The following is a 17854-nucleotide window of genomic DNA, read 5'->3' on the forward strand; positions in this document are numbered from 1 at the left end:
ATTTTTTATTCAACTAATCGTTAAGATACGAGGAATACTCATATACTGATGGCATTTTTTGGAGCTTGGGATTTTAGATGATCTATTGGTCTTCAATCGTAATCACCGCAAACCTCCTAAATAAAAATCGGTTTCGGGGAAAAAACCATAACTCCGCAAACTATCAATTTATTTTTATAAACTAATGCTTGTTTATTTCACTGAAAAATGTACTACCCAAATATTATAAGTTAGATGTAATGAAATAATTGCTTTATTCCTTTACGTAAATTCAAACTTTCTTGGCATTTTTATTATTAAAAGGTAGGTAACCTCTTAATCAAGAATCCCATTAAAAAGAGTTTGTCTTTAAACAAATATTCCATTATTACATCTTTATTTTCTTGTTTAGTGCTGAGGAAGAATCAGAAAAAGAAATAACCACCACAACATTATGTATTGAATTTTACATAATTATTTATTTATAACATTTGTCTTAAAACTATCTTCATGCATGCTATTTTGTATTATTTTTGAACAAGGAAAATATTTTTGGTTCATCTTCTGAATTAGAATACCCTTTCGTTTCAAATTCGCCACCCGGAATAGGCACAAAACTGTGGATTTTTTGAGTTCCAGATATTGTTTTGGAGTTATTATACAGCTCTTCGAGTTCTTCTAACATTTTGTTGTACTGTTCAGTGAATATATAGCAGAAAATTAATTTTGTGATATTTTATCAGTTTGTTCAACTGCCCAGTTATATAACTCTCGGGGAGTTGTTATGGTATTTCCATAGTCGCGAGCAAGACTGGGTCTTTTTGCCATTCGCTTGGGAGTGCCACCAATAGCGTCACAGGGTCCATTTCCACGGGATCTGCGCTTAACTCATACTTTGACTGGAATCTAAACAACATTGCGAAGTTTTTCTAATTTTTGTATTGTGCTGCTGCTCCATCAGACATAAAATAAATTTTAAAAAATTATCAGTTTTGAGGGAACAAATGCACTGCAGTCTCCAATTCTTCCAGTCTTCTAGTCTTCCAGTCTTCATTCAAGTTTGTTATGAATATATACCAGATTCATTACTGATACTTTTTGCATGTATCAGGCAACTAGCAGCTGGGAAAATGGATTCTGAGATGATTATGACTTTCATTGGTTTAATTTTCGATAAAAATACACTGAAAAAAAATTCAGTTTGGACAACGAAAAGTTTTTTTCAAATAACTTTTTTTTCTTGAACTATCTTGGAACAAAATTTCATCCAAATCAAAAATGGGTTTTTTTGTAAATCGTCTTTAAATTTTTAAAATCGACTTTTTTCAGTGTAGGAGTCAATAAAGAATTTTTTCAATATTTTTATCCAAAAATTTGACAAATTTTGTGAAAATCATTCCTACAACATTTTTTGTAGGACTTGTCATTTTTATACTATAGCCATTTTAGAAAAATGGTAAAAAACGTTTGGCCCTTTTCAAAAGACAGTCTAGATCATTTTTGGAATAACAAAGTATGCAAAGTGGCTTTTTGTGACGAAGTCTTCATGTACAGAAAGTTTCATTAAAATCTGAGAGGGTGCTGTCAACATTTGTTCGAGTTGGCGCGAAATTCGGCTATAGACCAAATTAGGCCGAAGATATGAATAAAAATTAATAATTGATGGTTTATTTGTATAGAAAATTTTCCATGCACAATTATAATACGTCGTATTAATTGTGTCATCAACACACAGTTATGGCACGTGTGAATGCGACTTTTGTTTACATTTTTCACAAAAATTCTCAATATCAATCTCGATCTTCGTAATAATTGATAGATTAATACAGAATAGATAGAAGCATCAATTGTCTACTCTGACTTGATTCTACCATTTATAAGTTTCAAGGTAATCAATCTCAAATTTTAAAAATCGTTTTCTCGAAATGTGCAAAATGGCGCTTATCATAAGTTAGCACAACAGCGACGACATACATTGTGGGTTTATTTTCACGTTGTCTAAAAATTTCGAATATATTTTGTTTGTAATCTATAACGCAAGCAACAAAAAAAAATTCGAATTGCAAAATTAACAAGTTTTTTTGACGAAGTTTTTATAAATTATCTTTCCGTGCCAGAAAGGAAAGTGAACACTTGAAGCGTCATACCGATGCAAAGCTTATCCTATTTATTTCGACCTCAAATCAAAGCGCTCAGGACACTAACCCATTATATCCTAGCGTATGAAATTTCATACGCAGAACTATCCATCGTTTACCGCGTATTTACAGCAGAATTTTGGCATCTAACTGCTTTATTATTGCACTAATGAGATCATTGCACCTCATATTTCATTGTGATACAAGACATCTGCCATTTTTTATAATTTTGTTTACATTTTTGAACGGTGTATAGTTGGGGCAAATGGCGGCTGAAAAGTAAGCAATACATTTAATTGAATTTTATTGTTGGAATTCGTGCCAATAATTCCATTATGTGACAAAACGTTCCTACAGGTATAAAAGAAGTGTTGTCTATCAGAAAATCCGAAGAAATATGTCAAACAACTTAAAATTTGTTGTTTTATTTAAGCGTACGAAATTTATTGCGCGAGATATTTTCATTGTCAAAACCATTTTAGGCGGTGATTTTATTTTTTCCATAATCTTTGATACATTTTTTGGTGGAATTGAAGATATCACTGCATTTGGCTCACTTTTTGAAACCCCTGGGTTATAATGGGATAACTAAACTATTAAACTGCGACGAGCATACCGATACTAAAAATTCTATTCCTACTCTAGCTTAATGTCTCTAGTATCATACTTTTATACTATGTATCAATTATACGTCCGTTTTTAATGCAACCATATTTCAGAGTACAGTGAAGACCCGTTTTTATCAGCCCTTGGTGAATTTTATGCTGATAAAACGGGGACATTGATAAAATCGGGACATATTTTTTCTTTCTTTTTAAGAAACCGAGGATCTTAAAATATTCTTCTTTAGTCCGTACATATAACCTCATAACCTTTCCTGATTATTTAGCTTAAATTTCCCTTAAGGGGGCCTGACAGTGCAAAATTTTAGAAAAGATTTTTTTTGCATATTTCGTATCTGTAAGATAAGAATAATATGCTCAAGACAGGATTTGCTCCAATTCAACTTGGTTCGTCTGATGTTCAAATGATATAAACCACCAACTATCAATTTTCATGTGAATCTGATAAACCGGGTCAAAAAGCTGATAAAATTGCTGGTAGATAAAATCGTGGGTTGATAAAATCTGGTCTTCACTGTATATAGATTTTCAATATGTAATCTCAGCATGTATGTATCACATCGCTTCAAAATACAGACATGTTAATAAATCTGAAATCGTTCTCCGTTGAGTGTTTATCTATTTAAAATTAAGCCTCAATTTGGTATGTGCTCAATAAAATCAAACCCAAATGAACAACGAACTACTTACTTCATAAATAAAAGTTCATCAGGTTCATTCTTCAAAAACAAAACTTAATCGATTCTCGAGACAACCCAGGTGGAGACAGCTGAAAAAACAATAACAGAAAACAAAAGTCTAAAAACATCAACACAGCTCACAACAGTGTAGTGGTATTTATATGACGACCCCCGTACCTATTGCATACCAATGAATGGCCGAGCATGTGTTTATGAATGAATAACGGATCCCAGTCTGCTACCTCTGACAGTCAGTTCATATAGAAACAAAAAGAAGGCAGTCAGTTCTCTTTCTCTCGTTGTGTCGGATCGAGTGCTTGCTGGCCTGTAGATTATTATGGTTCTCGCGACTGGTTGACTAGCTGGTTCCGTTCAACTTCTCTGGCTGGCTGATGATGGTGGTGGTATTCGCGTGTGTAGCCGCAGCACATCATCAGAGCACAGAGCAACAAAAATGGAAATAAGCGGAGAGCAGAGTAAATAAAAAATAAACTTCGCCATATTGAATCGCGAGAACTTCTGATAGGTCCTACATTTTTCCGCACCAGAATCACAGTCGAAAATCTTTTCCCGTTTCCAGGACCTTACCCAGTGCAATCAGTGGTGTCGATGTAGCTGAACGGGAGAATGATAAAGTGACCGAAGAAAATTAGATCGCACTGAATGACCGAATGCTAGTCGATTTTTCAGCAGCTCAGGCTTAGTGCAATTACATTGTCCGGATTTGGGAGGACTGTATCCTCTTGTGCAATTATAACACAAAGAAAGTGAAGTGCGGAACACTCCGTGTAATAGTCAAGCTGGAGCCTTGGGACTCAGACTGCTCCAAAATCACGCAGAAACGTCGTTCAACTACCCGACCGTCGAACGGGACAAAGGTGCAGCAGTGGAGGCGAACAAAAAGTACGGACAAGATGAACCAAGCGATATCCAGAAATAGATTCGAGGTTAGTATTTACCAAAAATACTTTTTTTTTTTTGATAAAGATTTTCCTAGTGAACCTGCTTTGTTAAACAAAAACGAACATCTGTGAATGGTTTCTAAGCTATAACGTTACTTGGAAATAGAGAATTTAATACATGATAGTTCTGAGTATTGGTACACCAGTAGAACAACTTATCCTGCGATGAAAACGGAACAAAGAAAATTTCATTGATGTGTTGACATTTCTGAACCTATATAGTTCAACTCTACTTGTAAGTTTTTTTAATCCTTATTGCTGAACCTTTCGAAAAAACTCAGCACTTCTACGACGCAATAGGCATTAACTTGTTTTGTTTCATCGTTTATCCCAACATCTTTCTCCTGCCGACAGTTTCATGCTCGGTACTGGGTAGCCTTTTTCGATTGAGAGCGCTTTGAAAGCGAGTCCACTAGATATATGGCGAGGGAAATAGAAGCACCCACTAAGAAGAGAAGCAATCGGAAGAGAACGTGGTAATTTAAATTAATTGTTCAATATTGATGGTAGCGCTTTGTGTAGTTGCTACAATCTACATACTGCCGATGTTATTTTGTTCCTGTCGTTGACCACGTACATATAACACATAACCCACCACTGAGTTATGCATAATTTAGTTACCTATTCTAATTGCTACTTACCTACTTCTCCCGCAACAGCATTTTGCTTTTGTTCGAATACTTCCGATTTAGCCGGTGAGGTACTTACAGCCGCCTATAGAAGACACGCGACTAGAATCGAAATTTTGCTTGATGTTTCAAACTTAAAATTTATTTACGGGTTTCTAGTTTATATTTGTGGTTATTCGGAGCATATAACCAATGCTTTTTAGTTTTTTAGAAATTTTATTGATTTTTTTTTGTAATTGTTAAATAGAAAGTTTAGAGTTGCCACCTCTGACGAGGCTTCACCCGGAGATTTTTAGTGACCTGAGATAAGATTAAAAATATTAGTATACGCAAAAATCAAACAGAAATTCGAATCAAATTGCTTGCGCTTCATTTTAGAACATTCTGAACGGTTTTTATTATATTTATTGTAATTTCGGTTGATGTAGATGTAGATTGATGTAGTTCAACAACAAAAAATGTTTCTCGCAGATATGGACGTATTTCTGTTCTACCTAAAAATATATACTTCGTTAATATATAAAAAATGCTTTAAAAACTAGCGTCGAAATAAATGAGTGTTAGAAAAGTTATGATGTGCAGTCCAAAGGAAAATCAGAGATATCTAATTGGAATACTTCTAAAAGGCTTAACTATTTGCAACTTCTATTCACAGTGTTTCATAATGGTCTACTCGATTACCAATAGTCACAAATAAAACTAATGCAAAAAACAATCTCAAGAAACGAACAAATTGATTCGATAGTGAGACAAACATTCAGAAGGAGATCAGACCTTTCTGTTCGCACTGTTGCACAGTGGGGCGAAACTGAAAAAAGACGGTCAAAAGTCTTTCCTGAGTTTCACAGATGTTTTCATGATTTGATGTCTTCAGGAAAGTTTCCTAGGACTACATCCCACATCTTTTAGGATAAGCACCTTAATTTTTCTTAAGGTGCAAGTGTCACCTAAAAAAATTTTTTTAGCTCGGCAACCAAAAATTTTTTTTTGCACGGAATCTTGTAGAGCAATTAATTTTTAACAACTGTGAAGAACATATCTGCCATCTATATATTTTTCCTTAAGTGATATGTACGTTGCACCTTAAAATCAATTTTTCAACTTTCTCTTCTACAACTTAATTTTTTCTACATTCGTATATTCTAGAAAGTTTTAGATACTGTCGAAACACACAACTTTTCTGAAGACTCCAATGATGTATGACATGTGCATCGGGATATAAATCGATTTTTCTTTAAAAAATACTCTTTTTCATTATAAAATTTCTCAAAATTGTGAAACTTTGTGAACCAAAACTCAGCATGATTAAATTCGCCATGTTATGTAGTAAATGTAAGCGAAGTATAACAATCCGGACTTTTCGGGTTTTTTAGTTTTCCTACATTTTTATACTGTATAATGCATGGATATTTCACAGTATCTATAGAGCGGGCGTTAGTAAATCAACACGTCATAATACAGAATACTAAACTCAATGCAAAATATATCTTCTATTATCAACAATCAACATATAAAAACAATGAAGTGTATGAAGCACTAATTTTACATTAGAAATATTTTATATTGAACTAGCCAGGGCTAAACGCTTGTTTTTTTCGTGGATATTTCACTAAATTATTCTACGTGCTAACTTAGGACGTAAAAGACTTCAACCACCTTGATGACATGTTTTTCAATACTGCTATACAACGAAATGAGGAAACAAAATAATTTTGAACGATAGTGAAGTCTAAGTTTTCCAAGAAATATTTGATGTGGCGTGTCATCTGTAACAGTGGATGAACCAGTAAAAACTTCGTACCAACAGGAAGGTACCCCATTATATATACCATGAAGATTGTTTGCAGAAACGATTTTACTGCTGTCATGCTGTACTATTTCCTTTTTGTCAGATTGGGCATCTCCTTACCACGTCAGTGATGTTTTGCAAATTATGAAACAAATAGTGTCTATATTGCACCGAAAGAGCCAAATCCACCAAATTTCTCGGAACTACATCCTATCATGCGAAATTGGACTCTCTTGGTGAGAGAGTAGTCTAAATGCCAACAGCAGGTAACAACCATAGAAAAATACTAAAAATTGAGGAACGACGTATCTAAATTGTGTATCCCTGATTTTCATTTGAACTGCACATAACTTTTCTAACTTCTTTTGGCGCTATTCTTGAAAGCGCTTTTTACGTATCTTAGCTTAGCTTAGTTGGCCGCCCGTGAGCTTGTTGAAATTGCATATTGAACCAATTGTATGATACTTGGGAGTAGAACATCGTACTCAACGTTTAACATTAACGAAATTAAGATTATAGTATGATCAATATCGTAGATTTTCACGCCCATGCAGCTCTTTGACTATTATGATCGAGGAATTCTCTGCATTATCCACAAGTGTCACAGCATAGGATTGGTGTTAGTAGGTAGGGAGATTAATCAGGATATATCTTGGTACATATTGTGATTTAGCTAAGAACTCAATCCCTTTGATTTTAGATCAAAGTTGTCAGGTGTGCGACCTCAAGTAGAAATATGAATGTCGTTCGAATAAACAATCTAATAATTATACTCCCGCGGGGCGTTACAAAAAAGGGTAAAGCCGCGTGGAATATAATAGAGATATCTATTCAGCTATAGACAATATGATCTTGGCAATATATACGAAAGTCGCTCGCAATCAATTTCCGAGAATTTGGAACGAGCAATTTGAACTCCGAGCGGCCGGCCTTTGGGGGTATTGCTTCTTATTAACACTTCAATGATTACTTCCAAAGTTTGCAGAACAAAGTAAGCGTACAAAAAGTATAAAAGATATCCCAAAAGAATGTGAAGCAATTCACTGCGAAATGTTAATTACAAGTTGGCATCTCCACTTTCCCTATTAGACACGTTTTCATAGTTGGGTTAAATGCCAAATTGCAAATGACATGTTTATTATGCGTAATGATCCATCGGTGACCCAGAAGAAGAATGGATGGGAGAAGAGCAATATTGGCAAAGACCGAATATCATATGAGCGGTTCAAACTCGAAAGAGTGACGTAGAGTACTGCACTGGATGATTTTGAAAAAAAGGACCAGGAGTACGATTTTACGAAGTTTTGGCTTCCGATGGAGCCCTACATTTTCTGACAGACTGAAGCTCTGGAGTGTTGAAATGTTTACCACTGCTTAGGAAATAAAAGTAATACGAAGCTAATGTCAGACCTTCATGAGACCTCAACAAGTCACTTTTAGAGGTATTCGTCGATGTAGATTTGTCGTTAGACGGTTGCAAATTTAACGAAAAAATGGCTTATTTTGATACATCGACAGTTCGCTTGCCACACAAAAAAACTTTTTGTGCAATTTGACAGCTTCTTCTTAGGCCAACTCAAAAAATTTCCTACATGAAAGTTTGCTTTTTTAAAATACGGTTTTTAACCAAAGCTTTGAAGGTTATATCATGGCGTGGAAGAGCCGGTATTTTAATATATGCTGTTGCTTAGTGTAGAATTAGACTTCATTCTTTACGGCTATTGTATATCTGACAGAAGAAACCTAAAACGTTTGTACACAAACGGGAATAGCTAATCAGAAAAGGTGACTATATGTCAATGACTCACTCAGGCCATTCTGTAGATAAAAGCTATTATGCGAAACCTTAGTCCGTCCAGGTTAAGTCTTTGGTACGGAGCAATACGTTGACCTAGGAACTCCTGGCATGCTGTTAGCCGCCTCTTACGATATAAGAGCAGGGTTCTATTCTTGGCTAAAATAGTGCAAAAAGATTTTAGCCCGCCTCACACCACACGGCTAAAGCAGTATGGAGTAGATGGTAATGTCCAAAAACTCCATCTTCTCATATTTTTCGAGAAACGGAAATACTTCCATTGAAAGGCCTAGAATGTTTTCTTTTGAAACAGGTATAATCTGAAATTTTCCGAATGCTACTTCAAAAGTCATAGAATTTAATGTATTTTTTCCTTATATTTTCCCATAGTACCCATGTCAAAAGATTCAAGCGAAATGGGCGGTGGTCTAAAATTGTACAAATTATGTGAAATTTGACTTCTGAGCTTACTTTGCCATTTGTCACAACATAAAAGGGTACCTTTGAGATTTCAAAAATGAGTGCTGTTCTGCAATGCCCTATTCACGATCTATCTTGCGTGCGTATGATATTTAAAAGATATTCCTCATCGCTTTCACTTTCCTGCAACACTAGTTTTTAAATTTTCACGTAAACTATATCACAAAATTTGGAATATTCATGAAATCATTTTTGTTTCGTGAACTGCTTCATGAAATATAACATAGCTGTATCTTGTTGCTAGCGACCAGTAGATACAGGTGCGAGAATTCGATAACAGAAAACTATTAGGACCTCGAACATAGTTCTTCAATTGATAAAATTCAGTGAGATGTCTGGACAGAAAACGAAAGATGCGATGAGTGCCAAAAATAAATTATAGAGTCATAAATCTTGTTCATGAAACATTCCAAAAAAGCAAGATACTGCACTTTCATGATTCAGTGTATGTAGTCACGTTCTCTTAATAAAAATACGATGGTAATTAACGCTAAGAAAAATTCGAATATTATGATGAAACTGTTGTTATCATGCACATGAATCACATTGTCCAAAGTGTTAAATTCCATAATAAGCTAACGAATAAAATATGTGAAGAGAAAATACGAAACCAGTGTAAGTATCCCCAAAATTATGAACGAGAATCATTACAAAAACATTCGAATGTAATGGAATGAATATTTTTGGTAGCTTTTGAAAAACCCAAATAGTTTCATGAATACCAGATTTATTATTCATGATTTCAGGAAGGAATCAGAATATATTGGCTTAAATGGCACGTTCGTTCAGCTCACGAACGTGAAAATGGCGAACGTAGAAGAACTTGAAATCGCAGCCGCTGAGGCGGGTCGGAGGCATTTTCTCGACACACATTTTCCAGGCTGTACGGAACCATTGCCGATGACTGTCCCTGAGTTCTTTTCAGATAGTTATGATTCTTGGATATTTGCTCGTAGAATTGTGACAACCAAATCGATCTAATGGGTTTTGCTCCGTATAAATCTCCGTGAAAAGATGGCTTCTTTCAATTTTTATTTCAAAGATGATATGAACACTTCATGCATATTTAAAAAAAAATCTTACTTGTAGTCTTTCAATTGGATACATTCCTTTAGTGTTGCGTTGAATAATTGTAAAATCCATTCCCAAACGAGACCGCGTTATTTATACAGATAGTTTAATCGACCACTGCATTCAGGATGCTGGCTTAGGCGAGTACCTGATTTTTCGCAAAAGCAATTAAGTTAAGGGTTTTTCTTGACATTGAAGGTGTTTTTGACAACATGTCTTTCTAATCCTTTTGGTAAGCAGCATGAGGTCATGGAGTACTTTTATGCATCCCGAACTGGATGCACGCAATGCTTAGCAGCCGACATCCGTACTGATAATCGAGAAAACTAGAGATTAGGGGACTTAGCTCCACTTTTATTGAACCTTGTCTCCGATGGCTTGTTGAAGAAACTTTAATAGTCTGGATTTCCGATTTGTTGTTTCGCTGATGAATATCATATTAGTATGAACATTAGTATTTGGATTAACATACGTTTTGATTTGATACAACAATCATTAGGCGTTGTTGAGCAATAATGTCTTCATGATGGATTGGCAGTTAATCCAAATAAAACATAAATGATGCTTTTCACGCAAAGATGGAATACAACCGGAGTTTGTCCGTTGCAGCTTTTTGACTCTCAATTAATTGTTGCAAATCAAGTTAAATACGATGGCTCAAAACTCAATTGATCTGCTCACATTGTTGCGGCACATCCTTATTTATGGTCGCTCCCTTTGTTGTCATCCCAATCATCAACACAGTTAGTAAGCACAATCTCACTCATCACACTCGCGATGGTGAGGAAAATATGGAACGTGCGAGTGGATAACATACATCGTCCGTGTTGCCAGCTTGCCAACCATAATTAGAATAATTCACTATTATTTTTATAGAAATATGTTTTGATGCCTTGAAGCTGTAATAAACTAGTTATAGTCTAGCCACTGCTCTAGGCAGTCGGCCTTTAACCCGTCTTGGGCTTTAAGGAAACTTACCCGTCGTGGGCTTTAGTGGAAGATTCACCCGTCACCGGGCTTAGAAGAGTTTTCACCCATCGCTGGGCTAAGCAAAATAAAGTTGAACGAAGATACGTTGTGTTTTTATTTTTAACGGATTCCTGGAACTTGTCGCACCAACCTTGAAGTCTGCCAATGTCCATTAGTTCGCTACGATGGGAATTTCAGCTTCCGACGACCGATTAAACTTCGTACCTGGAACACAGCGTAGGGTAGGTGCCTGACGTAAATACACATTGATTTCAAAATCTCGAGAACTTGCGTGGCATTCGATCAATACAGACGAGATTTCCGTAAATCATGGAGACTCAAAATCAAGTACATTGAGCGGATCTACGCAACAATTGTTGGTCCAGAACCAGTTTATCACTGTCGATTATTTGCATAAAGCACATCCACTTTATCCAAATAATCGACATAATCCGCTCTTAATCTACATCCGAATAAGCCAACCGTGATAAGCGTGAGTTACAAACTTGCGTTCAAACAAAAACTTGTCTTCTGAATGTGACTCCGAAATTGTCAAAAATTGTTTGCATTACAACAGGCACAATTGCAGCACACTAGTCAGGACACTAACTGGACATTGCAAACTCGATTGAGGCATGGCTATAATTCAGCATGCTGAGTTTTATTCCTGGGATCTTTGTGAATCCGAGCTTCGTATCATCTGATATGAATCCGGATATGCAATTGCATTACTTCATGGCAGCTACACCATGCTGTAATTGTGTTGCGTATCCGGATTTATATTCTCCAACATAGAAACGAGTAGTTGAAACTCAAGAATACATTATTATTATTCTTAACCCCGTGTAGTAAAGAGCTATAGTTATTATCAGTAGGGTTGATTATTCCTTTGAGAGTAAAAAACCAGACTGTGTACTGTTTTGTGTGCTGATTGTCGTACTGTTTTGTATGCTCTGTCACCATCTTCCAACAGAAAAATTTTGAGATAAGACACAAATCTACGAAAATCATGGGTAACGTGTTAGATGCACATTAGAAAACTGTTATCATGACCTGCGCTAAGAAACCTAATACGGAAATAATAACCAGATATAGTTCTAAGAGTTTCTTATCAGAAATGACGAGTCGGAATGGGAGAGGACAATGACAAAATTCGCGTCGAAATGCCTTATTTTGCTGACAATCTGCACTAGTGGAAAGTGAAGTAAAATTTTGGTCACAAAAGGCACGGTGAAATTTACATAACGGAATGTCTCCAAAATGATATGGTCGGTGTTAAGTCAGACCGAACAAAGTGACAATTTATTGATTTCGAGAAAAACGAATTAAAAGTTTGAACCGTAGCATACTTTACATGATTATTGGAAATTACTTTTTGCCATAATTCTTGCATATTGTTCAATATTTAAAATCTGGCAACAGTCGAATGTAGCTGAAGAAATTTTTATCCAGTGCTATCCCTACCTCATTTTTGGAGTTTTGTGACTTAGTCCGGTCTGACTTAACACCAACCATTTATTTTTGGAATGGCGATGAAAAAGAACTACAAAAAATAATTCCAATTTTCCTTAATTTTTTTGTTTATTAGGACTTCCTTTGACGCCCTGTTGAGACGATATGGGGTAGTTGACCCGAACCTTAGCCATGGACAATGAAATGATGGATATCAGCATATTCTTAAGCTGTTTTGCGGCCTTGGCGATCAGCTGCTCCTCCGCTTCGATCACAAAATTATTGAAGTAGATCTTCCATTTAAGTTCCGCCCAAAATTTGGTATTTGTCACAGCTAGGGAACGTTGGAGGGGTTGGCGGTCCAGTATGACCCTGGCGTCGTGCTTCGTCGGAAGGATATTTTTACCAGTACCTTCAACCGCTCCTTCCGTGTGATTGTCTTCTGCTCAGACATGGCAGGCCTCGACTGACGCTTCCGTATAAAAATGTCCATTTGTGCAGTTACTTCTTCACCGTTCCCAGGCGTGGAACGACAAGACCACTTTCTCTGCAGATTCTGCTGAACTATATGGTCCTGCAGCGCCGTCGGGCTGTCGAACTATACTTCCGTTCGACGCTCCTGACTTACTCAGCAAGATAGAGGATTTTGTCAATATCGGATCAGTTCTACCCAGGGACACCAGGTGCCCAACGAGATCCAACATCTTCGCTCTTGGCTAGAGCTGGCAGTAAGACAAACAATCGAGTGTAATAGTGTGCCTAAATAGGCGCATTCTGTTCCCAAGGTCATGAATCCACCGATTTACCCCAAACTTCGAAATCTGTTGGACCATGATGAAGCGAGAACTCAAGAAGACCAAAGAGAAAGTAAAAAATGCAAATGACATGCTAAAGAAGTGGATTATAAAAAGGTACCGGGAACGACTGCAGAAGCTCTTATAGGGTGAAAAAGTCGAGAATGTTGTCACAACTTCCAATATTTAATTTCATCTATACGAACTGTGCTAAATGTATGTTCAAAACTTCCCTACAAATTTGATGCGTTGCAATAATTTCGTGTTCGACTTTTATCGTTCTGGCTACGGATCGAGATGTTCCCAGCAAGTTCCAGTAAATTTGCGATGGTAAATTTACTCGCAAACTCCTGATCTAGTAAGGGGTTTTTTGATTGCAGATATTTTTTTATTACAAACAATACTACGGATGTGATGAACTATGAGCTAGAGTTTAGGGGTGCCGCGACAATGAAGTGGATTTTGTAGAGAAAGACATTATTCTAACTAAGCATAATATTTTTTCTATCGGTGGATTTTTTGGACATAGATTTTTTTTTGGGTTGGCTCCGATTTTTAGAGTTGTTCAGATGTTTTTGAGTATATCTCGAGATCTAAAATAAAATTGCAAAAATTGAAGGTTAAAGTGTTCTTTACTTGTTTATAGATGCCTTTGAAATTGAAGCAGTGGTTCACATAAGAAGCATATAAAAAATATAAAAAGTTGGCTTATCTGGCAAAAACTGGCGCCACATTTGTCTTTAAAAAATGGAAATATCCAGGTACAGCGTTTATTTTTCCTTAAAGCTTACAACGCACAATGGTCCGAAGCCAGAACTTAGAATGACAAGAATATTTGTGACAAAGCTACTATAAAACTTAAACCATGATAGTTACAAATATAATGTCTTAAGCAAAGTTGCTTAAAAAAGCTTGTACTACAATGTCGAGGAACTCTTCATTACTCTATCGAATCTTTTTTTAAAAATAATTTTTCGATTATACAAACAATTAAGGTCACCCTAATGTCACCCATCTCAAAAGATTTATACGGATTATTTGTTCCGAAGATATAAATGCTCTAGAACCAGTAGTTCAGTCACAAATATTTCTGTCATCCTAAATTCTGGATTCGGACCATTGTGCAATGTAGCGAACAAAAGCAAACCCATATCAATGGAAACCTACAAATGTCCAAGTTACATTTTTATGGAGGAAAAGAAAACAAACTCAAGAGCTTTTCCCTACTGAAAGTATTTACTACTATTTTTTGTGTTATCAAGAACTCCTAAATTTGAATAAAATTAAAAATAGTAAATCAAAAAACGCTTTCATAAAATACTTTTAAACCCATTATTGCCCAACTTATTTTTCATGCGCATCACAAATTGAGTTTTCCGATCGGAAAAAAATGATGTTGCCATTCTAGTAAAACTTTTTTTGTACACAAAGTAACTGATATAAAAAGGAAAAACTTGTGAATTTTTTTTTTTGAGTTTTACTGAGTAGTTTTTGTCACTTATAAGTGGATGAATCCTATTAGCAGAATGTAGAACACTTACAAAACTTCTCTTTCGAAACAAAATGACACTGAAGGTTTCAATGATGTGCGTAAGGATTACTTGGAAATATCCATACCAAGAAATAATCCTATAACATAAAATACTCTTGTTTTTATCACTGCGCTTATGAACTCTCTTCCCCTCACTACATGATGAAGCTACGAAAAGCACATATTTGTATCACACATACTCACACTTTATTTCTCAGGCATACATCACATTTTTAAAAAATATAAACATTTTAATAAAGTGGATAGAAATTATATTGAAGGGGTGTCGATCTTACCTCTATGGGATGTCGGTTTTACCCGCAGTGCTTATAAGAAGTCACTTTACTTTTCAACTTTTGCAACCTATAATTGTCAATGAAATTAATTTTTCGAAGCGCTGACAAAATTAGGCCTTGTTAAGAATTTTCTGAAAAAGAATTCTGCTTTTAACCATAATTCCCCTACTATATATAGTAGGTTGGGCAATAATGGGTTAATCTCACTGTAGACCATCATACTTATAGAAGAGAAGAAACAAAATTGTTATTGAAAAATGAACTTCCCGTGGAACATTATTCATTCAATTAACAATATCCTTCACAACCATGACACACATCGTTGCAAAGTTCCAAATCATAGATCAACCCCCCCTGATGCTGTGATCTACCGCGGTATTTACACAATGAATAAAGGTGTTTTGATCATCTCCAGCCACACTAGATTTCTGTTTCTATGTACACAGAGGCAGCAAAGTCTGCACGCTCAGGGGCTATCTCTTCACTTAAGTATTATTCTGAAAGATACACTCGCTCAAGAAAAATATGTTCTCGCAGTATTGTGATGTGTTGTACCATCTATTTGGGCTGTTGGTTCAGAATGTTTAAGCCGCAGTCACGTATACCTACATGAACCGGATCGGTGAAGCCGAAGCCAGAACAACAGTTCAAGGGCACGGACGGACTAGGAAATCCGTTCAAATTGTTTTCAATTGAAACGAAGTTCACAGCGGCCGTTATGCGGGTGTTAGCGATAAGCGAATTATAGAGCCGAGTAAATTGATGCAAATTGCATTTCTCGTACGTATTAACTACACACAGCTAGAAGCCGGTTTCGTATATAACTTGGCGATACACCGTCCGGTAATTAGGTTATGAAAAACTTTGCTTTCAGACTATTTTTAGATTTTTGTTTTAGGGATGGGTCACCCGAAGTCCTTGAAGAGCTTCAAAATGTGAAATGAAATTGTTCCAATCCATTGCTTAGTTGATGTTGCCATGCAAACTGCATTTTTAGTAATTCACGCTAACCAAATCATTTTGAGTAATCTTAACTTATGAAGAAATTCAGAATGTGGAAGATTGGATACCACAACCCAATATCACACATATATGGCATATGTGCAAATATTTCAGTTTCAATATGTAGAACTATCATTGTCTTAGCTATCTAAGTATCATTAGAACTTAGCACGGTAGGGTTTGCTTTGTCTTGTTACTCTTTTTTTATTTTTTTATATTTGATTTAACCAAGAGGGTGAATGTTTTGACGTTTCTTTGAAAAATGAGTGAAGCCAACATAAGCTGGCTTCCTGGCTCGGATAGTTGCCAAAAATGACAGGGAATGCGCTTTAAGCAACGTTCATATCACTAGGAGCCAATGTTGTTAACTCGAAATGAAACTTATCGAATACAAACAAACTTCATTTTGATGTGCTTAACTGGTACTGAGGTGAAAAAAGCATTCGGATTTTGTGGAGGAACAACGATGAAAGAGAACGCGTGATTTCTCATATATTGTTATTAATTACTTGTTTTGAATTCAACTTTTAAACGGTGTCGTACAGTTCATGTGAACAGACCTTGAACATTTGAAGCGTAGCTAGCGCTACTGGCACTTGGTGGCAGCTTTAGGCAATAAACAGTTTTCACGGGGCTGGATTTAACTTGATTATATTGTTTAGTTCGCATTTCCAATTCAATGTATTGAGTGTTCAGGGACTTAGAGACTTTTCATCCCTATGTTTAATTATTATTAAGGGGTTATATACAAAGTTGAGGCTCCAAAAGTCGAAAAAAAATGGTACACTCAGGTTTTTTACGCTGTTTTTTTGCGCGGTATTTTTTTAAGCGTTTTTTTACGTGGATTTGGAAATTTACGCGGTTTTCATTTACGCGGATTTTGAAATTTACGCGGTTTTCATTTACGCGGTTTTCATTTACGCGGTATCCATTAACGAGGTTCCCATGAACGCGAATTCTTAAATTTACACGGTCTTCATTTACGCGGATTTTGAAATTCACGCGATTTTCATTTACGCAGATTTTAAAATTTACGCGGTTTTCATTTCAGGAATCAGAATATATTGGCTCAAATGGCACGTTCCCCGTACATAGTCGGGGATTTGTGCCTTGCCGTGTGTTTCATCATTTCCTGAGCGGAAGGAAAGGACAAGGAGGTGTGGGGAAGTAGAATTGGAAGGGTGGGAAAAATAACAGCACAAAACAAAAATAAACAACAGGTAAGTTAAACTCACAAGTAGTTCAACTTGCCTGCGAATAAGCCTAAAGCTCTTTACCACATTGGACAAGAAACTTTAGTATGTCTCTGAGTTTCAGTCGACCAAACATGGTTTCGTCTATATAAGGACGGCTGAAGACCCGAAATCGCAATTGCGCTACCGCTGGACAGTTGCATATCAGATGATATGAGGTTCCGTAGTCGGATTCACAAAGATCACATGAAAAAGACTCAGCGCGCTGAATAGTTGCCATGTGATAATTGAGTTTGCAGTGGCCGGTTAAAGCCATAGTCAGCATGCCGCAGTGGAGCTTTGAAAAATGTAAGAGATTTTTCGAAACCACTGGGCATGGTTGTTCTAGAAACGCCTTTGTTTGGCGACACGTTTGTAGATTTCTCCAATAATTGCGGTGCTCGGACGAAGCCCAGGACCGTATTTTTTCCC

The 17854-nt window shown here is 36.2% G+C and overlaps 1 protein-coding gene across 1 annotated transcript in view; it reads left to right on the plus strand.

Moving 5' to 3' along the window:
* LOC131678898 (F-box/LRR-repeat protein 20) overlaps positions 1 to 17854 on the plus strand; it is a 75189-nt gene that overhangs the window by 4991 nt on the left and 52344 nt on the right. The window contains exon 2 of the mRNA XM_058959323.1: positions 3500 to 4367. Coding sequence (XP_058815306.1) covers positions 4335 to 4367 — 33 coding nt within the window. The 5' untranslated portion in view covers positions 3500 to 4334. The remainder of the gene's footprint in view (positions 1 to 3499; positions 4368 to 17854) is intronic.

Source organism: Topomyia yanbarensis, chromosome 2 (genome assembly GCF_030247195.1).
Source record: "Topomyia yanbarensis strain Yona2022 chromosome 2, ASM3024719v1, whole genome shotgun sequence".
Lineage (NCBI taxonomy): Eukaryota > Metazoa > Arthropoda > Insecta > Diptera > Culicidae > Topomyia > Topomyia yanbarensis.